The sequence below is a fragment of the Leptodactylus fuscus genome, chromosome 11, assembly GCF_031893055.1.
Source record: "Leptodactylus fuscus isolate aLepFus1 chromosome 11, aLepFus1.hap2, whole genome shotgun sequence".
Taxonomy (NCBI): domain Eukaryota; kingdom Metazoa; phylum Chordata; class Amphibia; order Anura; family Leptodactylidae; genus Leptodactylus; species Leptodactylus fuscus.
In genome coordinates this window covers 59406651-59433408 of record NC_134275.1, presented here as the reverse complement: position 1 = coordinate 59433408, position 26758 = coordinate 59406651, and the positions used below count along the sequence as shown (strand labels likewise).

Sequence of the window (26758 nt, the reverse complement as noted above, 5' to 3'; positions counted from 1 at the left end):
GTGTGCAGTGGTTTTCCCCCTTTTTGGCGTCCATTTACCCTCATCATGTCTATGGGTATGTACTGTTAGTCTGTATCTTTGAGACTTCATTTATTTATTTATATTTATTATTATTTTGGTTCAGTTTACTTGTTTTTTGGTACTTCCCCTATAATGGTGTGGATTTAGCCTGGGGGATACCCTTCTCATTCGTCAGTGAGAGGGTTTTTGGTATTTGTTTGCCACTATGTGGTGAATCTTCTTTTGTCAGTTTCCCTGTGTCTTGTATGTTTTCTGTATTTTTTTATATTTAATACATTACCTTTGTATTTTTTTAGTAACGTCCTTCTTCACAGCAGCGCCTATAGCGCTGTACTGTGAGACCAGAGAGGAACGCCTCCTCCCTCTTCTCACAGTACTCATCCATAGACGAGTATTATCAGGAGGGGAGAGAGGCGTTCCTCCCCGCTCACACAGTACAGCGCTATAGGCACTGCTGTGAAGAAGGACGTTCCTGACAGACTGTCAGCTTTCCAGCGGTATATAAAACCGCCTGTGCCCCAAACCATGAAAGGACCTCTTTAAGCATGGCGTAGGATCGATCATGCTTTGACCGAGGCACCAGAAGGGTTAACGCCCACAGTGTCTGCTGTATGAAACAGCAGACACAAGGCGGCTATGGTGGCCTCCCGGTTGTCCGTCATAGTTAAATACCCGGCATCCTCTGTACAATTACGGTGGATGTCGGGAAGGGGTTAAACACTGGTTTATTTCCTTTGTTTGTATTGGAACAACACAAAAAACGGGGGAAAAAAGGAACATAATTTCGCACAAAACTCCAAAAATGCGCTAAACAAAATTGTTGGCAGCTTTTCACAATTGTGGGTGAGTATCTTTGTTTCAAGCATGTGATGCTCATTCACACTCACCAGTGGCAAGTAACAGGTGTGGGCAATATACAAAAATTCACACCCAAAACCAAATAAAAAAGAGAAGTTGTCTCAATCTCTGCATTGTGTGTCTGTGTCGAAATTTGAGAGTTTACACACAGGATACAGAATATACAAAACAAATACAAACAGTGATCTCTGGTACAGCGGGATAGAGTGCCCTGCCCACAAGGGCTTACAATCTATGAACAATGGTCTCCAGTATTGTAGTCAGTCACTATATATATATAAGGACAAAGGTCTCTAATATAGCATAGTAGTCAGTCAAGGCAAAGGTTATATATCCGTAGAGTATGTCGTTCTATGACAAAGCCCAGCCATTCACAACATGGCGGCCGCCACTCCTAGCATGGCCGGAGACAGTCACAATATGGCGCTCCATCACGTGTTCCGCTTTCTGCTGCCATTCCCAATGTGGCCGCCGGATGTCGCTCTTGTGGTGACGCAGTGTCGGTGACCGGCAGCGGGAAGATGGCTGAGGGAGAGCGGGCGGCGGAGACCGGCGGAGGCGAGGCCGGCGGCGGCGGGGAGAAGACGGCCGAGGAGCTGAAGGAGCAAGCCAACGAGTACTTCCGGGGTAACGACGTCACTGCGAGCCCGAGCACAGCATGAGGGTCCTCGGCCTGGGGTCCAGCGAGGCCTGAGCCGTATTTCGCGTGGGATTGCAATTCCCAGCAGCCCCTGCCACCTTATTCCAAGTACTACATGTCCCAGCAGCCCCTGTTACCTTATTCCAATTGTACTACATGTCCCAGCAGCCCTGGTGACCTTATTCTAAGTGTACTACATATCCCAGCAGCCCCTGTCACCTTATTCCAAGTGTACTACATGTCCCAGCAGCCCCTGTCACCTTACACCAAGTGTACTACATGTCCCAGCAGCCCTGGTCACCTTATTCCAAGTGTACTACATGTCCCAGCAGCCCCTGTCACCTTACACCAAGTGTACTACATGTCCCAGCAGCCCTGGTCACCTTATTCCAAGTGTACTACATGTCCCAGCAGCCCTGGTGACCTTACACCAAGTGTACTACATGTCCCAGCAGCCCTGGTCACCTTAAACCAAGTGTACTACATGTCCCAGCAGCCCTGGTCACCTTACACCAAGTGTACTACATGTCCCAGCAGCCCTGGTCACCTTATTCCAAGTGTACTACATGTCCCAGCAGCCCTGGTCATTTTATTCCAAGTGTACTACATGTCCCAGCAGCCCCTGTCACCTTATTCCAAGTGTACTACATGTCCCAGCAGCCCTGGTGACCTTATACCAAGTGTACTACATGTCCCAGCAGCCCTGGTCACCTTATTCCAAGTGTACTACATGTCCCAGCAGCCCCTGTCACCTTACACCAAGTGTACTACATGTCCCAGCAGCCCTGGCCACCTTACACCAAGTGTACTACATGTCCCAGCAGCCCCGGTCACCTTACACCAAGTGTACTACATGTCCCAGCTGCCCCTGTCACCTTACACCAAGTGTACTACATGTCCCAGCAGCCCTGGTGACCTTATTCCAAGTGTACTACATGTCCCAGCAGCCCGTCACTTTATTCCAAGTGTACTACATGTCCCAGCAGCCCCTGTCACCTTACACCAAGTGTATTACATGTCCCAGCAGCCCCTGTCACCTTACACCAAGTGTACTACATGTCCCAGCAGCCCCGGTCACCTTATTCCAAGTGTACTACATGTCCCAGCAGCCCCTGTCACCTTATTCCAAGTGTACTACATGTCCCAGCAGCCCCGGTCACCTTATTCCAAGTGTACTACATGTCCCAGCAGCCCCGGTCACCTTATTCCAAGTGTACTACATGTCCCAGCAGCCCCTGTCACCTTATTCCAAGTGTACTACATGTCCCAGCAGCCCTGGTGACCTTATTCCAAGTGTACTACATGTCCCAGCAGCCCCTGTCACCTTACACCAAGTGTACTACATGTCCCAGCAGCCCTGGTGACCTTATTCCAAGTGTACTACATGTCCCAGCAGCCCGTCACTTTATTCCAAGTGTACTACATGTCCCAGCAGCCCCTGTCACCTTACACCAAGTGTACTACATGTCCCAGCAGCCCTGGTGACCTTATTCCAAGTGTACTACATGTCCCAGCAGCCTGTCACTTTATTCCAAGTGTACTACATGTCCCAGCAGCCCCTGTCACCTTACACCAAGTGTACTACATGTCCCAGCAGCCCCTGTCACCTTATTCCAAGTGTACTACATGTCCCAGCAGCCCCTGTCACCTTATTCCAAGTGTACTACATGTCCCAGCAGTCCCGGTCACCTTATTCCAAGTGTACTACATGTCCCAGCAGCCCGTCACTTTATTCCAAGTGTACTACATGTCCCAGCAGCCCCTGTCACCTTACACCAAGTGTACTACATGTCCCAGCATCCCCGGTCACTTTATTCCAAGTGTACTACATGTCCCAGCAGCCCCGGTCACCTTATTCCAAGTGTACTACATGTCCCAGCAGCCCTGGTGACCTTATTCCAAGTGTACTACATGTCCCAGCAGCCCTGGTGACCTTATTCCAAGTGTACTACATGTCCCAGCAGCCCATGTAACTTTATTCCAAGTGTACTACATGTCCCAGCAGCCCCTGTCACCTTACACCAAGTGTACTACATGTCCCAGCAGCCCCGGTCACCTTATTCCAAGTGTACTACATGTCCCAGCAGCCCCTGTCACCTTATTCCAAGTGTACTACATGTCCCAGCAGCCCCGGTCACCTTATTCCAAGTGTACTACATGTCCCAGCAGCCCCGGTCACCTTATTCCAAGTGTACTACATGTCCCAGCAGCCCTGGTGACCTTATTCCAATTGTACTACATGTCCCAGCAGCCCTGGTGAACTTATTCCAAGTGTACTACATGTCCCAGCAGCCCGTCACTTTATTCCAAGTGTACTACATGTCCCAGCAGCCCCTGTCACCTTACACCAAGTGTACTACATGTCCCAGCAGCCCTGGTGACCTTATTCCAAGTGTACTACATGTCCCAGCAGCCCGTCACTTTATTCCAAGTGTACTACATGTCCCAGCAGCCCCTGTCACCTTATTCCAAGTGTACTACATGTCCCAGCAGCCCCTGTCACCTTATTCCAAGTGTACTACATGTCCCAGCAGCCCTGGTGACCTTATTCCAAGTGTACTACATGTCCCAGCAGCCCCGGTCACCTTATTCCAAGTGTACTACATGTCCCAGCAGCCCGTCACTTTATTCCAAGTGTACTACATGTCCCAGCAGCCCCTGTCACCTTACACCAAGTGTACTACATGTCCCAGCAGCCCCGGTCACCTTATTGCAAGTGTACTACATGTCCCAGCAGCCCCTGTCACCTTATTCCAAGTTTACTACATGTCCCAGCAGCCCCGGTCACCTTATTCCAAGTGTACTACATGTCCCAGCAGCCCCGGTCACCTTATTCCAAGTGTACTACATGTCCAAGCAGCCCCTGTCACCTTATTCCAAGTGTACTACATGTCCCAGCAGCCCTGGTGACCTAATTCCAAGTGTACTACATGTCCCAGCAGCCCTGGTGACCTAATTCCAAGTGTACTACATGTCCCAGCAGCCCTGGTGACCTTATTCCAAGTGTACTACATGTCCCAGCAGCCCGTCACTTTATTCCAAGTGTACTACATGTCCCAGCAGCCCCTGTCACCTTACACCAAGTGTACTACATGTCCCAGCAGCCCTGGTGACCTTATTCCAAGTGTACTACATGTCCCAGCAGCCCTGGTGACCTTATTCCAAGTGTACTACATGTCCCAGCAGCCCTGGTGACCTTATTCCAAGTGTACTACATGTCCCAGCAGCCCGTCACTTTATTCCAAGTGTACTACATGTCCCAGCAGCCCCGGTCACCTTACACCAAGTGTACTACATGTCCCAGCAGCCCTGGTGACCTTATTCCAAGTGTACTACATGTCCCAGCAGCCCGTCACTTTATTCCAAGTGTACTACATGTCCCAGCAGCCCCTGTCACCTTACACCAAGTGTACTACATGTCCCAGCAGCCCCTGTCACCTTATTCCAAGTGTACTACATGTCCCAGCAGCCCCTGTCACCTTATTCCAAGTGTACTACATGTCCCAGCAGCCCCGGTCACCTTATTCCAAGTGTACTACATGTCCCAGCAGCCCGTCACTTTATTCCAAGTGTACTACATGTCCCAGCAGCCCCTGTCACCTTACACCAAGTGTACTACATGTCCCAGCAGCACCGGTCACCTTATTCCAAGTGTACTACATGTCCCAGCAGCCCCGGTCACCTTATTCCAAGTGTACTACATGTCCCAGCAGCCCCGGTGACCTTATTCCAAGTGTACTACATGTTCCAGCAGCCCTGGTGACCTTATTCCAAGTGTACTACATGTCCCAGCAGCCCTGGTGACCTTATTCCAAGTGTACTACATGTCCCAGCAGCCCATGTCACTTTATTCCAAGTGTACTACATGTCCCAGCAGCCCCTGTCACCTTACACCAAGTGTACTACATGTCCCAGCAGCCCCTGTCACCTTATTCCAAGTGTACTACATGTCCCAGCAGCCCTGGTGACCTTATTCCAAGTGTACTACATGTCCCAGCAGCCCTGGTGACCTTATTCCAAGTGTACTACATGTCCCAGCAGCCCGTCACTTTATTCCAAGTGTACTACATGTCCCAGCAGCCCCTGTCACCTTACACCAAGTGTACTACATGTCCCAGCAGCCCTGGTGACCTTATTCCAAGTGTACTACATGTCCCAGCAGCCCGTCACTTTATTCCAAGTGTACTACATGTCCCAGCAGCCCCTGTCACCTTACACCAAGTGTACTACATGTCCCAGCAGCCCCTGTCACCTTATTCCAAGTGTACTACATGTCCCAGCAGCCCCTGTCACCTTATTCCAAGTGTACTACATGTCCCAGCAGCCCGTCACTTTATTCCAAGTGTACTACATGTCCCAGCAGCCCCTGTCACCTTACACCAAGTGTACTACATGTCCCAGCAGCCCCGGTCACCTTATTCTAAGTGTACTACATGTCCCAGCAGCCCCGGTCACCTTATTCCAAGTGTACTACATGTCCCAGCAGCCCCTGTCACCTTATTCCAAGTGTATTACATGTCCCAGCAGCCCTGGTGACCTTATTCCAAGTGTACTACATGTCCCAGCAGCCCGTCACTTTATTCCAAGTGTACTACATGTCCCAGCAGCCCCTGTCACCTTACACCAAGTGTACTACATGTCCCAGCAGCCCCTGTGACCTTATTCCAAGTGTACTACATGTCCCAGCAGCCCCTGTCACCTTATTCCAAGTGTACTACATGTCCCAGCAGCCCCGGTCACCTTATTCCAAGTGTACTACATGTCCCAGCAGCCCGTCACTTTATTCCAAGTGTACTACATGTCCCAGCAGCCCCTGTCACCTTACACCAAGTGTACTACATGTCCCAGCAGCCCCGGTCACCTTATTCCAAGTGTACTACATGTCCAAGCAGCCCCTGTCACCTTATTCCAAGTGTACTACATGTCCCAGCAACCCTGGTGACCTTATTCCAAGTGTACTACATGTCCCAGCAGCCCTGGTGACCTTATTCCAAGTGTACTACATGTCCCAGGAGCCCGTCACTTTATTCCAAGTGTACTACATGTCCCAGCAGCCCCTGTCACCTTACACCAAGTGTACTACATGTCCCAGCAGCCCTGGTGACCTTATTCCAAGTGTACTACATGTCCCAGCAGCCCTGGTGACCTTATTCCAAGTGTACTACATGTCCCAGCAGCCCGTCACTTTATTCCAAGTGTACTACATGTCCCAGCAGCCCCTGTCACCTTACACCAAGTGTACTACATGTCCCAGCAGCCCCTGTCACCTTATTCCAAGTGTACTACATGTCCCAGCAGCCCCTGTCACCTTATTCCAAGTGTACTACATGTCCCAGCAGCCCCGGTCACCTTATTCCAAGTGTACTACATGTCCCAGCAGCCCGTCACTTTATTCCAAGTGTACTACATGTCCCAGCAGCCCCTGTCACCTTACACCAAGTGTACTACATGTCCCAGCAGCCCCGGTCACCTTATTCCAAGTGTACTACATGTCCCAGCAGCCCCGGTCACCTTATTCCAAGTGTACTACATGTCCCAGCAGCCCCGGTGACCTTATTCCAAGTGTACTACATGTCCCAGCAGCCCTGGTGACCTTATTCCAAGTGTACTACATGTCCCAGCAGCCCTGGTGACCTTATTCCAAGTGTACTACATGTCCCAGCAGCCCATGTCACTTTATTCCAAGTGTACTACATGTCCCAGCAGCCCCTGTCACCTTACACCAAGTGTACTACATGTCCCAGCAGCCCCTGTCACCTTATTCCAAGTGTACTACATGTCCCAGCAGCCCCGGTCACCTTATTCCAAGTGTACTACATGTCCCAGCAGCCCCGGTCACCTTATTCCAAGTGTACTACATGTCCCAGCAGCCCCGGTCACCTTATTCCAAGTGTACTACATGTCCCAGCAGCCCCTGTCACCTTATTCCAAGTGTACTACATGTCCCAGCAGCCCCGGTCACCTTATTCCAAGTGTACTACATGTCCCAGCAGCCCCGGTCACCTTATTCCAAGTGTACTACATGTCCCAGCAGCCCCTGTCACCTTATTCCAAGTGTACTACATGTCCCAGCAGCCCTGGTGACCTTATTCCAAGTGTACTACATGTCCCAGCAGCCCTGGTGACCTTATTCCAAGTGTACTACATGTCCCAGCAGCCCGTCACTTTATTCCAAGTGTACTACATGTCCCAGCAGCCCCTGTCACCCTACACCAAGTGTACTACATGTCCCAGCAGCCCTGGTGACCTTATTCCAAGTGTACTACATGTCCCAGCAGCCCGTCACTTTATTCCAAGTGTACTACATGTCCCAGCAGCCCCTGTCACCTTACACCAAGTGTACTACATGTCCCAGCAGCCCCTGTCACCTTATTCCAAGTGTACTACATGTCCCAGCAGCCCCTGTCACCTTATTCCAAGTGTACTACATGTCCCAGCAGCCCCGGTCACCTTATTCCAAGTGTACTACATGTCCCAGCAGCCCGTCACTTTATTCCAAGTGTACTACATGTCCCAGCAGCCCCTGTCACCTTACACCAAGTGTACTACATGTCCCAGCAGCCCCGGTCACCTTATTCCAAGTGTACTACATGTCCCAGCAGCCCCGGTCACCTTATTCCAAGTGTACTACATGTCCCAGCAGCCCCTGTCACCTTATTCCAAGTGTACTACATGTCCCAGCAGCCCTGGTGACCTTATTCCAAGTGTACTACATGTCCCAGCAGCCCTGGTGACCTTATTCCAAGTGTACTACATGTCCCAGCAGCCCGTCACTTTATTCCAAATGTACTACATGTCCCAGCAGCCCCTGTCACCCTACACCAAGTGTACTACATGTCCCAGCAGCCCTGGTGACCTTATTCCAAGTGTACTACATGTCCCAGCAGCCCGTCACTTTATTTCAAGTGTACTACATGTCCCAGCAGCCCCTGTCACCTTACACCAAGTGTACTACATGTCCCAGCGGCCCCTGTCACCTTATTCCAAGTGTACTACATGTCCCAGCAGCCCCTGTCACCTTATTCCAAGTGTACTACATGTCCCAGCAGCCCCGGTCACCTTATTCCAAGTGTACTACATGTCCCAGCAGCCCGTCACTTTATTCCAAGTGTACTACATGTCCCAGCAGCCCCTGTCACCTTACACCAAGTGTACTACATGTCCCAGCAGCCCTGGTGACCTTATTCCAAGTGTACTACATGCCCCAGCAGCCCTGGTGACCTTATTCCAAGTGTACTACATGTCCCAGCAGCCCTGGTGACCTTATTCCAAGTGTACTACATGTCCCAGCAGCCCTGGTGACCTTATTCCAAGTGTACTACATGTCACAGCAGCCCATGTCACTTTATTCCAAGTGTACTACATGTCCCAGCAGCCCCTGTCACCTTACACCAAGTGTACTACATGTCCCAGCAGCCCTGGTGACCTTATTCCAAGTGTACTACATGCCCCAGCAGCCCTGGTGACCTTATTCCAAGTGTACTACATGTCCCAGCAGCCCTGGTGACCTTATTCCAAGTGTACTACATGTCCCAGCAGCCCCTGTCACCTTATTTCAAGTGTACTACATGTCCCAGCAGCCCCGGTCACCTTATTCCAAGTGTACTACATGTCCCAGCAGCCCGTCACTTTATTCCAAGTGTACTACATGTCCCAGCAGCCCCTGTCACCTTACACCAAGTGTACTACATGTCCCAGCAGCCCCGGTCACCTTATTCCAAGTGTACTACATGTCCCAGCAGCCCCTGTCACCTTATTCCAAGTTTACTACATGTCCCAGCAGCCCCGGTCACCTTATTCCAAGTGTACTACATGTCCCAGCAGCCCCGGTCACCTTATTCCAAGTGTACTACATGTCCAAGCAGCCCCTGTCACCTTATTCCAAGTGTACTACATGTCCCAGCAGCCCTGGTGACCTTATTCCAAGTGTACTACATGTCCCAGCAGCCCTGGTGACCTTATTCCAAGTGTACTACATGTCCCAGCAGCCCGTCACTTTATTCCAAGTGTACTACATGTCCCAGCAGCCCCTGTCACCTTACACCAAGTGTACTACATGTCCCAGCAGCCCTGGTGACCTTATTCCAAGTGTACTACATGTCCCAGCAGCCCTGGTGACCTTATTCCAAGTGTACTACATGTCCCAGCAGCCCGTCACTTTATTCCAAGTGTACTACATGTCCCAGCAGCCCCTGTCACCTTACACCAAGTGTACTACATGTCCCAGCAGCCCCTGTCACCTTATTCCAAGTGTACTACATGTCCCAGCAGCCCCTGTCACCTTATTCCAAGTGTACTACATGTACCAGCAGCCCCGGTCACCTTATTCCAAGTGTACTACATGTCCCAGCAGCCCGTCACTTTATTCCAAGTGTACTACATGTCCCAGCAGCCCCTGTCACCTTACACCAAGTGTACTACATGTCCCAGCAGCCCCGGTCACCTTATTCCAAGTGTACTACATGTCCCAGCAGCCCCGGTCACCTTATTCCAAGTGTACTACATGTCCCAGCAGCCCCGGTCACCTTATTCCAAGTGTACTACATGTCCCAGCAGCCCTGGTGACCTTATTCCAAGTGTACTACATGTCCCAGCAGCCCTGGTGACCTTATTCTAAGTGTACTACATGTCCCAGCAGCCCTGGTGACCTTATTCCAAGTGTACTACATGTCCCAGCAGCCCCGGTCACCTTATTCCAAGTGTACTACATGTCCCAGCAGCCCCGGTCACCTTATTCCAAGTGTACTACATGTCCCAGCAGCCCCTGTCACCTTATTCCAAGTGTACTACATGTCCCAGCAGCCCCGGTCACCTTATTCCAAGTGTACTACATGTCCCAGCAGCCCCTGTCACCTTATTCCAAGTGTACTACATGTCCCAGCAGCCCGTCACTTTATTCCAAGTGTACTACATGTCCCAGCAGCCCTGGTGACCTTACACCAAGTGTACTACATGTCCCAGCAGCCCCTGTCACCTTATTCCAAGTGTACTACATGTCCCAGCAGCCCCTGTCACCTTATTCCAAGTGTACTACATGTCCCAGCAGCCCCGGTCACCTTATTCCAAGTGTACTACATGTCCCAGCAGCCCGTCACTTTATTCCAAGTGTACTACATGTCCCAGCAGCCCCTGTCACCTTACACCAAGTGTACTACATGTCCCAGCAGCCCCGGTCACCTTATTCCAAGTGTACTACATGTCCCAGCAGCCCCGGTCACCTTATTCCAAGTGTACTACATGTCCCAGCAGCCCCTGTCACCTTATTCCAAGTGTACTACATGTCCCAGCAGCCCTGGTGACCTTATTCCAAGTGTACTACATGTCCCAGCAGCCCTGGTGACCTTATTCCAAGTGTACTACATGTCCCAGCAGCCCCTGTCACCTTACACCAAGTGTACTACATGTCCCAGCAGCCCTGGTGACCTTATTCCAAGTGTACTACATGCCCCAGCAGCCCTGGTGACCTTATTCCAAGTGTACTACATGTCCCAGCAGCCCTGGTGACCTTATTCCAAGTGTACTACATGTCCCAGCAGCCCTGGTGACCTTATTCCAAGTGTACTACATGTCCCAGCAGCCCATGTCACTTTATTCCAAGTGTACTACATGTCCCAGCAGCCCCTGTCACCTTACACCAAGTGTACTACATGTCCCAGCAGCCCTGGTGACCTTATTCCAAGTGTACTACATGCCCCAGCAGCCCTGGTGACCTTATTCCAAGTGTACTACATGTCCCAGCAGCCCTGGTGACCTTATTCCAAGTGTACTACATGTCCCAGCAGCCCCTGTCACCTTATTCCAAGTGTACTACATGTCCCAGCAGCCCCGGTCACCTTATTCCAAGTGTACTACATGTCCCAGCAGCCCGTCACTTTATTCCAAGTGTACTACATGTCCCAGCAGCCCCTGTCACCTTACACCAAGTGTACTACATGTCCCAGCAGCCCCGGTCACCTTATTCCAAGTGTACTATATGTCCCAGCAGCCCCTGTCACCTTATTCCAAGTTTACTACATGTCCCAGCAGCCCCGGTCACCTTATTCCAAGTGTACTACATGTCCCAGCAGCCCCGGTCACCTTATTCCAAGTGTACTACATGTCCAAGCAGCCCCTGTCACCTTATTCCAAGTGTACTACATGTCCCAGCAGCCCTGGTGACCTTATTCCAAGTGTACTACATGTCCCAGCAGCCCTGGTGACCTTATTCCAAGTGTACTACATGTCCCAGCAGCCCGTCACTTTATTCCAAGTGTACTACATGTCCCAGCAGCCCCTGTCACCTTACACCAAGTGTACTACATGTCCCAGCAGCCCTGGTGACCTTATTCCAAGTGTACTACATGTCCCAGCAGCCCTGGTGACCTTATTCCAAGTGTACTACATGTCCCAGCAGCCCGTCACTTTATTCCAAGTGTACTACATGTCCCAGCAGCCCCTGTCACCTTACACCAAGTGTACTACATGTCCCAGCAGCCCCTGTCACCTTATTCCAAGTGTACTACATGTCCCAGCAGCCCCTGTCACCTTATTCCAAGTGTACTACATGTCCCAGCAGCCCCGGTCACCTTATTCCAAGTGTACTACATGTCCCAGCAGCCCGTCACTTTATTCCAAGTGTACTACATGTCCCAGCAGCCCCTGTCACCTTACACCAAGTGTACTACATGTCCCAGCAGCCCCGGTCACCTTATTCCAAGTGTACTACATGTCCCAGCAGCCCCGGTCACCTTATTCCAAGTGTACTACATGTCCCAGCAGCCCCGGTCACCTTATTCCAAGTGTACTACATGTCCCAGCAGCCCTGGTGACCTTATTCCAAGTGTACTACATGTCCCAGCAGCCCTGGTGACCTTATTCCAAGTGTACTACATGTCCCAGCAGCCCTGGTGACCTTATTCCAAGTGTACTACATGTCCCAGCAGCCCCGGTCACCTTATTCCAAGTGTACTACATGTCCCAGCAGCCCCGGTCACCTTATTCCAAGTGTACTACATGTCCCAGCAGCCCCTGTCACCTTATTCCAAGTGTACTACATGTCCCAGCAGCCCCGGTCACCTTATTCCAAGTGTACTACATGTCCCAGCAGCCCCGGTCACCTTATTCCAAGTGTACTACATGTCCCAGCAGCCCCTGTCACCTTATTCCAAGTGTACTACATGTCCCAGCAGCCCTGGTGACCTTATTCCAAGTGTACTACATGTCCCAGCAGCCCTGGTGACCTTATTCCAAGTGTACTACATGTCCCAGCAGACCGTCACTTTATTCCAAGTGTACTACATGTCCCAGCAGCCCCTGTCACCCTACACCAAGTGTACTACATGTCCCAGCAGCCCTGGTGACCTTATTCCAAGTGTACTACATGTCCCAGCAGCCCGTCACTTTATTCCAAGTGTACTACATGTCCCAGCAGCCCCTGTCACCTTACACCAAGTGTACTACATGTCCCAGCAGCCCCTGTCACCTTATTCCAAGTGTACTACATGTCCCAGCAGCCCCTGTCACCTTATTCCAAGTGTACTACATGTCCCAGCAGCCCCGGTCACCTTATTCCAAGTGTACTACATGTCCCAGCAGCCCGTCACTTTATTCCAAGTGTACTACATGTCCCAGCAGCCCCTGTCACCTTACACCAAGTGTACTACATGTCCCAGCAGCCCCGGTCACCTTATTCCAAGTGTACTACATGTCCAAGCAGCCCCGGTCACCTTATTCCAAGTGTACTACATGTCCCAGCAGCCCCTGTCACCTTATTCCAAGTGTACTACATGTCCCAGCAGCCCTGGTGACCTTATTCCAAGTGTACTACATGTCCCAGCAGCCCTGGTGACCTTATTCCAAGTGTACTACATGTCCCAGCAGCCCCTGTCACCTTACACCAAGTGTACTACATGTCCCAGCAGCCCTGGTGACCTTATTCCAAGTGTACTACATGTCCCAGCAGCCCCTGTCACCTTATTCCAAGTGTACTACATGCCCCAGCAGCCCTGGTGACCTTATTCCAAGTGTACTACATGTCCCAGCAGCCCTGGTGACCTTATTCCAAGTGTACTACATGTCCCAGCAGCCCTGGTGACCTTATTCCAAGTGTACTACATGTCCCAGCAGCCCATGTCACTTTATTCCAAGTGTACTACATGTCCCAGCAGCCCCTGTCACCTTACACCAAGTGTACTACATGTCCCAGCAGCCCTGGTGACCTTATTCCAAGTGTACTACATGCCCCAGCAGCCCTGGTGACCTTATTCCAAGTGTACTACATGTCCCAGCAGCCCTGGTGACCTTATTCCAAGTGTACTACATGTCCCAGCAGCCCGTCACTTTATTCCAAGTGTACTACATGTCCCAGCAGCCCCTGTCACCCTACACCAAGTGTACTACATGTCCCAGCAGCCCTGGTGACCTTATTCCAAGTGTACTACATGTCCCAGCAGCCCGTCACTTTATTCCAAGTGTACTACATGTCCCAGCAGCCCCTGTCACCTTACACCAAGTGTACTACATGTCCCAGCAGCCCCTGTCACCTTATTCCAAGTGTACTACATGTCCCAGCAGCCCCTGTCACCTTATTCCAAGTGTACTACATGTCCCAGCAGCCCCGGTCACCTTATTCCAAGTGTACTACATGTCCCAGCAGCCCGTCACTTTATTCCAAGTGTACTACATGTCCCAGCAGCCCCTGTCACCTTACACCAAGTGTACTACATGTCCCAGCAGCCCCGGTCACCTTATTCCAAGTGTACTACATGTCCCAGCAGCCCCGGTCACCTTATTCCAAGTGTACTACATGTCCCAGCAGCCCCGGTCACCTTATTCCAAGTGTACTACATGTCCCAGCAGCCCTGGTGACCTTATTCCAAGTGTACTACATGTCCCAGCAGCCCTGGTGACCTTATTCCAAGTGTACTACATGTCCCAGCAGCCCTGGTGACCTTATTCCAAGTGTACTACATGTCCCAGCAGCCCCGGTCACCTTATTCCAAGTGTACTACATGTCCCAGCAGCCCCGGTCACCTTATTCCAAGTGTACTACATGTCCCAGCAGCCCCTGTCACCTTATTCCAAGTGTACTACATGTCCCAGCAGCCCCGGTCACCTTATTCCAAGTGTACTACATGTCCCAGCAGCCCCGGTCACCTTATTCCAAGTGTACTACATGTCCCAGCAGCCCCTGTCACCTTATTCCAAGTGTACTACATGTCCCAGCAGCCCTGGTGACCTTATTCCAAGTGTACTACATGTCCCAGCAGCCCTGGTGACCTTATTCCAAGTGTACTACATGTCCCAGCAGCCCGTCACTTTATTCCAAGTGTACTACATGTCCCAGCAGCCCCTGTCACCCTACACCAAGTGTACTACATGTCCAGCAGCCCTGGTGACCTTATTCCAAGTGTACTACATGTCCCAGCAGCCCGTCACTTTATTCCAAGTGTACTACATGTCCCAGCAGCCCCTGTCACCTTACACCAAGTGTACTACATGTCCCAGCAGCCCCTGTCACCTTATTCCAAGTGTACTACATGTCCCAGTAGCCCCTGTCACCTTATTCCAAGTGTACTACATGTCCCAGCAGCCCCGGTCACCTTATTCCAAGTGTACTACATGTCCCAGCAGCCCGTCACTTTATTCCAAGTGTACTACATGTCCCAGCAGCCCCTGTCACCTTACACCAAGTGTACTACATGTCCCAGCAGCCCCGGTCACCTTATTCCAAGTGTACTACATGTCCCAGCAGCCCCGGTCACCTTATTCCAAGTGTACTACATGTCCCAGCAGCCCCTGTCACCTTATTCCAAGTGTACTACATGTCCCAGCAGCCCTGGTGACCTTATTCCAAGTGTACTACATGTCCCAGCAGCCCTGGTGACCTTATTCCAAGTGTACTACATGTCCCAGCAGCCCCTGTCACCTTACACCAAGTGTACTACATGTCCCAGCAGCCCTGGTGACCTTATTCCAAGTGTACTACATGTCCCAGCAGCCCCGGTCACCTTATTCCAAGTGTACTACATGTCCCAGCAGCCCGTCACTTTATTCCAAGTGTACTACATGTCCCAGCAGCCCCTGTCACCTTACACCAAGTGTACTACATGTCCCAGCAGCCCCGGTCACCTTATTCCAAGTGTACTACATGTCCCAGCAGCCCCGGTCACCTTATTCCAAGTGTACTACATGTCCCAGCAGCCCCGGTCACCTTATTCCAAGTGTACTACATGTCCCAGCAGCCCCGGTCACCTTATTCCAAGTGTACTACATGTCCCAGCAGCCCTGGTGACCTTATTCCAAGTGTACTACATGTCCCAGCAGCCCTGGTGACCTTATTCCAAGTGTACTACATGTCCCAGCAGCCCTGGTGACCTTATTCCAAGTGTACTACATGTCCCAGCAGCCCCGGTCACCTTATTCCAAGTGTACTACATGTCCCAGCAGCCCCGGTCACCTTATTCCAAGTGTACTACATGTCCTAGCAGCCCCTGTCACCTTATTCCAAGTGTACTACATGTCCCAGCAGCCCCGGTCACCTTATTCCAAGTGTACTACATGTCCCAGCAGCCCCGGTCACCTTATTCCAAGTGTACTACATGTCCCAGCAGCCCCTGTCACCTTATTCCAAGTGTACTACATGTCCCAGCAGCCCTGGTGACCTTATTCCAAGTGTACTACATGTCCCAGCAGCCCTGGTGACCTTATTCCAAGTGTACTACATGTCCCAGCAGCCCGTCACTTTATTCCAAGTGTACTACATGTCCCAGCAGCCCCTGTCACCCTACACCAAGTGTACTACATGTCCCAGCAGCCCTGGTGACCTTATTCCAAGTGTACTACATGTCCCAGCAGCCCGTCACTTTATTCCAAGTGTACTACATGTCCCAGCAGCCCCTGTCACCTTACACCAAGTGTACTACATGTCCCAGCAGCCCCTGTCACCTTATTCCAAGTGTACTACATGTCCCAGCAGCCCCTGTCACCTTATTCCAAGTGTACTACATGTCCCAGCAGCCCCGGTCACCTTATTCCAAGTGTACTACATGTCCCAGCAGCCCGTCACTTTATTCCAAGTGTACTACATGTCCCAGCAGCCCCTGTCACCTTACACCAAGTGTACTACATGTCCCAGCAGCCCCGGTCACCTTATTCCAAGTGTACTACATGTCCCAGCAGCCCCGGTCACCTTATTCCAAGTGTACTACATGTCCCAGCAGCCCCTGTCACCTTATTCCAAGTGTACTACATGTCCCAGCAGCCCTGGTGACCTTATTCCAAGTGTACTACATGTCCCAGCAGCCCTGGTGACCTTATTCCAAGTGTACTACATGTCCCAGCAGCCCCTGTCACCTTACACCAAGTGTACTACATGTCCCAGCAGCCCTGGTAACCTTATTCCAAGTGTACTACATGCCCCAGCAGCCCTGGTGACCTTATTCCAAGTGTACTACATGTCCCAGCAGCCCTGGTGACCTTATTCCAAGTGTACTACATGTCCCAGCAGCCCTGGTGACCTTATTCCAAGTGTACTACATGTCCCAGCAGCCCCTGTCACCTTACACCAAGTGTACTACATGTCCCAGCAGCCCTGGTGACCTTATTCCAAGTGTACTACATGCCCCAGCAGCCCTGGTGACCTTATTCCAAGTGTACTACATGTCCCAGCAGCCCTGGTGACCTTATTCCAAGTGTACTACATGTCCCAGCAGCCCGTCACTTTATTCCAAGTGTACTACATGTCCCAGCAGCCCCTGTCACCCTACACCAAGTGTACTACATGTCCCAGCAGCCCTGGTGACCTTATTCCAAGTGTACTACATGTCCCAGCAGCCCGTCACTTTATTCCAAGTGTACTACATGTCCCAGCAGCCCCTGTCACCTTACACCAAGTGTACTACATGTCCCAGCAGCCCCTGTCACCTTATTCCAAGTGTACTACATGTCCCAGCAGCCCCTGTCACCTTATTCCAAGTGTACTACATGTCCCAGCAGCCCCGGTCACCTTATTCCAAGTGTACTACATGTCCCAGCAGCCCGTCACTTTATTCCAAGTGTACTACATGTCCCAGCAGCCCCTGTCACCTTACACCAAGTGTACTACATGTCCCAGCAGCCCAGGTCACCTTATTCCAAGTGTACTACATGTCCCAGCAGCCCCGGTCACCTTATTCCAAGTGTACTACATGTCCCAGCAGCCCCTGTCACCTTATTCCAAGTGTACTACATGTCCCAGCAGCCCTGGTGACCTTATTCCAAGTGTACTACATGTCCCAGCAGCCCTGGTGACCTTATTCCAAGTGTACTACATGTCCCAGCAGCCCCTGTCACCTTACACCAAGTGTACTACATGTCCCAGCAGCCCTGGTGACCTTATTCCAAGTGTACTACATGCCCCAGCAGCCCTGGTGACCTTATTCCAAGTGTACTACATGTCCCAGCAGCCCTGGTGACCTTATTCCAAGTGTACTACATGTCCCAGCAGCCCTGGTGACCTTATTCCAAGTGTACTACATGTCCCAGCAGCCCATGTCACTTTATTCCAAGTGTACTACATGTCCCAGCAGCCCGTCACCTTACACCAAGTGTACTACATGTCCCAGCAGCCCATGTCACTTTATTCCAAGTGTACTACATGTCCCAGCAGCCCCTGTCACCTTACACCAAGTGTACTACCTGTCCCAGGAGCCCCGGTCACCTTATTCCAAGTGTACTACATGTCCCAGCAGCCCCTGTCACCTTATTCCAAGTGTACTACATGTCCCAGCAGCCCTGGTGACCTTATTCCAAGTGTACTACATGTCCCAGCAGCCCTGGTGACCTTATTCCAAGTGTACTACATGTCCCAGCAGCCCCTGTCACCTTACACCAAGTGTACTACATGTCCCAGCAGCCCTGGTGACCTTATTCCAAGTGTACTACATGCCCCAGCAGCCCTGGTGACCTTATTCCAAGTGTACTACATGTCCCAGCAGCCCTGGTGACCTTATTCCAAGTGTACTACATGCCCCAGCAGCCCTGGTGACCTTATTCCAAGTGTACTACATGTCCCAGCAGCCCTGGTGACTTTATTCCAAGTGTACTACATGTCCCAGCAGCCCCTGTCACCTTATTCCAAGTGTACTACATGTCCCAGCAGCCCATGTCACCTTATTCCAAGTGTACTACAACCCCTGGCATTCATCACTGTATATAAATGTACTACAAGTCTGAACATCCGCTGCCACCTTATACCAAGTGTAATACAAGTCTCAGCACCCCAAAACCTTTCACCAATTGTACTACATGTCCCTTTATATAGTGTAGTAAAAACCCCATCATCCAATGTAACTTGAGTGTGGTCAGTTGGTGGGTATGCTTACTATGTGGGTGTGGTCAGTTGGTGGGTATGCTTACTATGTGGGTGTGGTCAGTTGGTGGGTATGCTTACTGTGTGGGTGTGGTCAGTTGGTGGGTATGCTTACTGTGTGGGTGTGGTCAGTTGGTGGGTATGCTTACTATGTGGGTGTGGTCAGTTGGTGGGTATGCTTACTATGTGGGTGTGGTCAGTTGGTGGGTATGCTTACTGTGTGGGTGTGGTCAGTTGGTGGGTATGCTTACTGTGTGGGTGTGGTCAGTTGGTGGGTATGCTTACTGTGTGGGTGTGGTCAGTTGGTGGGTATGCTTACTATGTGGGTGTGGTCAGTTGGTGGGTATGCTTACTATGTGGGTGTGGTCAGTTGGTGGGTATGCTTACTATGTGGGTGTGGTCAGTTGGTAGGGTGTGCTCACTGATGTGGGTGTGGTCACTGTGTCACTATGCTCACTGATTGGTTGCTTTCTGTCCCTACAGTGAAGGATTATGACCGGGCCGTACATTATTACACTCAGGCCATCGCTCTCAGTCCAAACAACGCCATTTACTATGGGAACCGCAGCCTGGCGTATCTGCGCACTGAATGTTACGGCTATGCCTTGGCCGACGCCTCCCGCGCCATCCAGCTCGATGCCAAATACATTAAAGGCTATTACCGGCGAGCGGCCAGCAACATGGCGCTGGGGAAGCTGAAGGCGGCACTGAAAGACTACGAGACGGTCAGGAGCCGCACCCCTGTCTCTGTCTGTTGTCTCCCGAGACCAACCCTCTGCTTGTCTCCTCCAGACCCCGCCCCCTGCCTCTCTTGTCTCCTCCAGACCCCTCACCCCTGCCTGTCTCTTGTCTTCCCCAGACCCTGCCCCCACCTGTCTGTTGTCTTCCCCAGACTCCGCCTGTCTCTTGTCTCCCCCAGACCCCTCTCCCTGCCTTTCTCTTGTCTCCCCCAGACCCCTCTCCCTGCCTTTCTCTTGTCTCCCCCAGAACCTTCTTCCTGCCTGTCTGTTGTTTCCACCAAACTCTGCCCTCTGCTTGTCTTCTCCACTGACTCCTGCCCCTGCCTGTAACAACCTCCACAACCCTGCACCTGCATTCCTGTTGTCCCCTCCAGGTCTCCACTCAACTGTTTGTCATCTTACCACTTCTTTTGTGTCGCCCCCAGGTGGTGAAGGTTCGCCCTCATGATAAGGATGCTCAGATGAAGTTCCAGGAGTGCACTAAATTGGTGCGGCAGAAAGCGTTTGAGCGAGCCATTGCTTGCGACCAACACAACCGATCTGTGGTTGATTCTCTGGACATTGAAGGAATGAGTAAGTGATGTAGGGCAAGAAGTGAGCGGTATAATAGATGGTGGTTTCTGGACATGGAGCAGTGGGTACATGTACACACATTAGAGGAGGCTCTTTGGGTTATGGAGCAGTGGGTGCAAGTATACACAGAGGCTTCTTCCTGGACATGGAGCAGTAGGGGACATGTACATGCCATAGAGACTGCTCTTTGGATTTGGAGTAGTGGGTATATGTACAGGCGGTAGAGGCTGCTTTCTAGACATGGAGCAGTGAGTATATGTACACACAGTAGAGGCTACTGGATGTGGAGTAGTGGGTATATGTACACTCACTTTGAATTTCCCCTCTTTAGCCATTGAAGATGAATACACTGGTCCCCAGTTACAGAATGGAAAGGTGACATTAGACTTCATGGTGGAATTAATGAAATTTTATAAAGAGCAGAAGAAACTTCATAGGAAATGTGTCTATCAGGTGAGCGTTTAATATACCAAGTGAGCGTGCAATATATCAGGTGAGCGTGCGATATATCAGGTGAGCGTGCGATATATCAGGTGAGCGTGCGATATATCAGATCAGCGTGCGATATATCAGGTGAGCGCGCAATTTATCAGGTGAGCGTATAATGTGTGTATCAGTTGCTTGCTCTGTATACAGTACAGTGGTGACTGCTGATTGTCCTGCTGGTGCCACCCATAGAGCTGGTGGATCTGCAGGTTGTGATTGGTGCAGTGCAGGATGATCTGCAGGTTGTGATTGGTGCAGTGCAGGATGATCTTCAGGTTGTGATTGGTGCAGTGCAGGATGATCTTCAGGTTGTGATTGGTGCGGTGCAGGATGATCTGCAGGTTGTGATTGGTGCAGTGCAGGATGATCTGCAGGTTGTGATTGGTGCAGTGCAGGATGATCTGCAGGTTGTGATTGGTGCAGTGCAGGATGATCTGCAGGTTGTGATTGGTGCAGTGCAGGATGATCTGCAGGTTGTGATTGGTGCAGTGCAGGATGATCTGCAGGTTGTGATTGGTGCAGTGCAGGATGATCTGCAGGTTGTGATTGGTGTGGTGCAGGATAATCTGCAGGTTGTGATTGGTGCGGTGCAGGATAATCTGCAGGTTGTGATTGGTGCGGTGCAGGATGATCTGCAGGTTGAGATTGGTGCGGTGCAGGATGATCTGCAGGTTGTGATTGGTGCGGTGCAGGATAATCTGCAGGTTGTGATTGGTGCGGTGCAGGATGATCTGCAGGTTGAGATTGGTGCGGTGCAGTATGATCTGCAGGTTGTGATTGGTGTGGTGCAGGATGATCTGCAGGTTGTGATTGGTGTGGTGCAGGATAATCTGCAGGTTGTGATTGGTGCGGTGCAGGATGATCTGCAGGTTGAGATTGGTGTGCTGCAGTATGATCTGCAGGTTGTGATTGGTGCAGTGCAGGATGATCTGCAGGTTGTGATTGGTGTGGTGCAGGATGATCTGCAGGTTGTGATTGGTGCAGTGCAGGATGATCTGCAGGTTGTGATTGGTGCAGTGCAGGATGATCTGCAGGTTGTGACTGGTGCGGTGCAGGATGATCTGCAGGTTGTGATTGGTGTGGTGCAGGATGATCTGCAGGTTGTGATTGGTACGGTGTGACAGGTCACATGATAATGCTCTGAGTTTAGCATGTATCTTGCAAGCCACAGTGGAGATTACAGAGGCCACAGATCATATGATCTCTCCCTTTCTCTCTTACTGTCCAGATCCTGGTGCAGGTGAAGGAGATCTTGTCTCAGCTGCCCAGTCTGGTGGAAATCTCTATAGATAAGGTGAGGGCACACTCTGAGTCTGTCTGGTTGGCGATGACAGTGTCTTCTTTACCTTACTGCAGTGCTTTTCTTTCCCTGACAGTCTCAGCAGGTGACGGTGTGCGGCGACACTCATGGCCAGTTTTACGACCTCATGAACATTTTCCATCTCAATGGACTTCCCTCCGAGAGCAACCCTTATGTATCCTTCACTAGTCAGTCAGTGGGTGCAGTAACCTGCTCCAACTTGTGGGCGGCCGCTGTGGTCAGCACCTTATTTCCTAAGGTGAATGGCCTGCAGTTCAAGCTCCATTAGTGTGTCAAGTGGGAGTGATCATAGGCGCCATATGGAGGTGAGATTGGTGGTAACCCAGCACGGGGCGGATCATCACCCATCTTTTCTAGGAACCCATCTTTAGACTAGTAATTTTATAATGGGGAGTCTAGATCTGTCCCCCCCTCCCCTTTCCCATTATAGAGGCAGCGGACTGATCCCCTGCGTGTGCACTACCTGTCCTGAGCTCTCTTCAGATATTTAATGGTGACTTTGTGGATCGCGGCTCATTCTCTGTAGAGGTGATAGTAACACTGTGCGGCTTCAAACTGCTCTACCCTGCACACTTCCATCTTCTGCGCGGTGAGTCACACAGATTGGTCTTGCAGCAGAATTATAAATGCAGCTCTGAAGTATAATACAGAATAAGTAATGTAATGTACACAGTGACTGCACCAGCAGAATAGTGAACGCAGCTCTGGGGTATAATACGGAATAAGTAATGTAATGTAAACGGTGACTGTACCAGCAGAATAGTGAGTACAGCTCTGGGGTATAATGCAGGATGTAACTCAGGATCAGTACAGGATAAGTAATGTATGTACACGGTGACTGCACCAGCAGAATAGTGAACGCAGCTCTGGGGTATAATACAGAATAAGTAATGTAATGTAAACGGTGACTGTACCAGCAGAATAGTGAGTACAGCTCTGGGGTATAATGCAGGATGTAACTCAGGATCAGTACAGGAGAAGTAATGTATGTACACGGTGACTGCACCAGCAAAATAGTGAGTGCAGCTCTGGAGTATAATACAGGATGTAACTCAGGATCAGTACAGAATAAGTAATGTAATGTATGTACACAGTGACTGCACCAGCAGAATAGTGAGCGCAGCTCTGGAGTATAAAACAGGATAAGTAATGTAATGTATATACACAGTGACTGTACCAGCAGAATAGTGAGCACAGCTCTGGAGTATAATACAGGATGTAACTCAGGATCAGTACAGGATAAGTAATGTAATGTATGTACACAGTGACTGCACCAGCAGAATAGTGAGTGCAGCCCTGTAGTATAATACAGGATGTAACTCAGGATCAGTACAGGATAAGTAATGTATGCACACAGCGACTGTACCAGCAGAATAGTGAGCGCAGCTCTGGAGTATAATACAGGATGTAACGCAGGATAAGTAATGTAATGTATGTACACAGTGACTGCACCAGCAGAATAGTGAGTGCAGCTCTGGAGTATAATACAGGATGTAACTCAGGATCAGTACAGGATAAGTAATGTATGCACACAGCGACTGTACCAGCAGAATAGTGAGCGCAGCTCTGGAGTATAATACAGGATGTAACTCAGGATCAGTACAGGATAAGTAATGTAATGTATGTACACAGTGACTGTACCAGCAGAATAGTGAGCGCAGCTCTGGAGTATAATACAGGATGTAACTCAAGATCAGTAAAGGATAAGTAATGTAATGTATGTACACAGTGACTGTACCAGCAGAATAGTGAGCGCAACTCTGGCGTATAATACAGGATGTAACTCAGGATCAGTACAGGATAAGTAATGTAATGTATGTACACAGTGACTGCACCAGCAGAATAGTGAGCGCAGCTCTGGAGTATAATACAGGATGTAACTCAAGATCAGTAAAGGATAAGTAATGTAATGTATATACACAGTGACTGTACCAGCAGAATAGTGAGTGCAGCTCTGGAGTATAATACAGGATAAGTAATGTAATGTATATACACAGTGACTGCACCAGCAGAATAGTGTGCGCAGCTCTGGAGTATAATACAGGATAAGTAATGTAATGTATATACACAGTGACTGTACCAGCAGAATAGTGAGCGCAGCTCTGGAGTATAATACAGGATGTAACTGAGGATCAGTACAGGATAAGTAATGTAATGTATGTACACAGTGATTGCACCAGCAGAATAGTGAGTGCAGCTCTGGAGTATAGTAGGGCAGATTTATTAAACTGTATTGTGATTGGTTTGTTATGGGCAGCTAAGACATTGTTGTCTATAATCTTTTTTAAGTGTTCCTGGTGGGTGCTTAGGGTTTTCCTCCGTTATGAATTGGATGTAGTCCACTGGTTTATGTACCGCCATGCTTCTGTTTGGTCATTAATACCTTTATGTTACAATATGTCATTTTCCACCATCAGGTAACCATGAGACAGACACGATGAACCAGATGTATGGATTTGAGGGAGAAGTAAAAGCAAAGTATTCCACTCAGATGTTCCAGCTTTTCAGTGAGGTTTTCCAGTGGCTGCCCCTAGCAATGTGCGTCAATCAGCGCGTTTTGGTAAGGCTCAGACACAGGACTGTATTGAGGGCTCCCTGGGGCCAAAACTCTTGCAATGTATTTATGGCTGTACTTAGTGTTCTGTTCAGTGTATTATGATACATATAGGTTGTTATCCAGCTTTCTTGGAAAACAGATAAAACTGAAGAAACTACCTGACAGGAGGAAACTCCAGGGATGCATTGTGATGCATGGGAGCAGCCACTACAACTCCCTGCACATTTCAGCCCAATGATATACACGTATTTGATCCAGCTTATGTGTCTCCCACCCTCAGATCATGCATGGCGGTCTGTTCTCAGAGGATGGCGTGACTTTGGATCAGATTCGTAATATTGATCGGAATCGGCAGCCGCCAGACTCGGGTAGGTCCTCCGATGTCACACGCTCCCTCTGTCTCCGTACAATATTGTTGCTGACTCTGGTTACAGCTTCCCTTTTGTTGCATAAACCTCACAGTCGTTTTCACTTTTCAGGACCAATGTGTGACCTTCTGTGGTCCGATCCACAGCCACAGGTAAACCCTTTTTGCACTGTTCCTTATCTTACACCGCCCCTACTGGACTATTCCCTATCTCACCTCACCCTTCCTGCACTATATCCTAACCTACCCCGCCCCATCTGTACTGTTGCACATCTTACCCCACTACTTCTGCGCTATTCCCCATCTGACCCCTTTCCTTCTTCACTATTCCCCATCTGACCCTGATTCTTTTGTGCTATTCCCCATCTTACCGTGCCCTCCCTGCTCTATTCTCCATCTTACCGTGCCCTCCCTGCTCTATTCTCCATCTTACCCTGCCCCTCCTGCACTATTCCCCATTTTACACTGCCCCTTTCTGCATGATTCTGCATCTGACCCAGCCCCCTCTTACCACCCTTTACCATTCCCCTTCCTGCCTCTTACCTCCCCCTTATAGTAAAGCTTTTTCTCGATAGGACGGGCGATCCACAAGTAAGCGGGGTGTCAGCTGCCAGTTTGGCCCAGATGTGACCCGCAGGTTCCTGGAGGAGAATGGTCTTGATTATATTATCCGCAGTCACGAGGTGAAGGCTGACGGTTATGAAGTGACCCACAACGGTCTCTGTGTGACTGTGTTCTCTGCTCCAAACTACTGGTAAGACTCTGCTGGTGCCCTCTTGTTCTCACCCCTTTGTGTTTTCTGTCTCTGAGTGTTTTCTGTTCCCCACAGTGACCAGATGGGTAATAAAGGGGCTTACATTCATCTCAACGGCTCAGACTTGAAGCCCAAGTTCCACCAGTTTGATGCTGTGGTAAGTAAATTCCTTTGGACAGTCGCAGTCACTGCCATGACTGTTTTGACACAATCGTTTGCACTGAGTTTCTCTGCAGTCCACCATGTCTGACAAAGGTCATGAGACTGAAACGTCATTAAGGTTGCTGTTATCGACTGCTCCCCAGTTTAGTCGCAGCAGTGTTTTCCTGCCCTGTGTAAATTGCCCTTCTCCCCTCTGCCCTGTCCTTGCCTCTCTCTCCCTGCGTAACCCAGCCCCTTTGTTCCAAAAATTAACCCTGAATCTGCTCTCTATGCCCTAGGTGTCCTGTCCCATTTATCATGAATGGCCTTGTCTCTGCCCCTCTTTACCCTAGTTGGCCCTGTCCTTGCACCTCTGTTGCCTAGGTGGCAGGGTCTGTACACATGACCTGTGTTTTATTTATGTTTTAGCCTCTGTTCACACTTCTGCTCAGGCTGTGCTTTTTTACTTGGTAATACTCAGACCCTTATACAGCCATGGTGTGAGTGTGAACAGAGTCTGAGCCTTCCACAATGATAACTAGCTGCCTTACACCTCTTTCCACAGCCGCACCCCAATGTAAAGCCCATGATGTACGCTAACTCGCTACTCCAGCTGGGAATGATGTGAGGAGGGTCCAGTGTCCGTGTGTCTGAGCAGCAGCCCCCCAGGTGGACAGTCAGAGGGGCTCTCCCAGTATTTGCCCCAGAGCCTGAGGGGCAAGAGAGAAACAAGAGGAATATTTTTATTACTGTATCATGAGGACGCGTGGTGGTGGGGGGAGCGCGGGGCGCGTGTTGTCTGTGTGCGACGTGTGACTGTGTGTGTGCGTGTGGGGGGGTCGTGTCAGCTATAAACGCACAATAATCCTGCCGCCCCCTCCCCTCCTGTATATCTAGAGTGTCTCCTCCAAGCCCCACCCCCTGCGCTGTCTGTAATTACTTTGCTTCTAATAAAGGTTCTGATTACATCA

General features: G+C 50.4%; 1 protein-coding gene across 1 annotated transcript; it reads left to right on the top strand.

The window, feature by feature from the left end:
- The first annotated feature begins 1346 nt into the window (after window positions 1-1346).
- PPP5C (protein phosphatase 5 catalytic subunit) lies at window positions 1347-26758 on the top strand. Its single transcript, XM_075260397.1, has 13 exons — window positions 1347-1506; window positions 19332-19573; window positions 20014-20161; window positions 20493-20614; window positions 21876-21941; window positions 22024-22122; window positions 22452-22557; window positions 24386-24528; window positions 24806-24893; window positions 25005-25045; window positions 25468-25646; window positions 25722-25803; window positions 26353-26758. Exons 1-13 carry the CDS (start codon window positions 1401-1403, stop codon window positions 26413-26415), a joined length of 1485 nt encoding a protein of 494 aa, XP_075116498.1. The 5' UTR covers window positions 1347-1400; the 3' UTR covers window positions 26416-26758.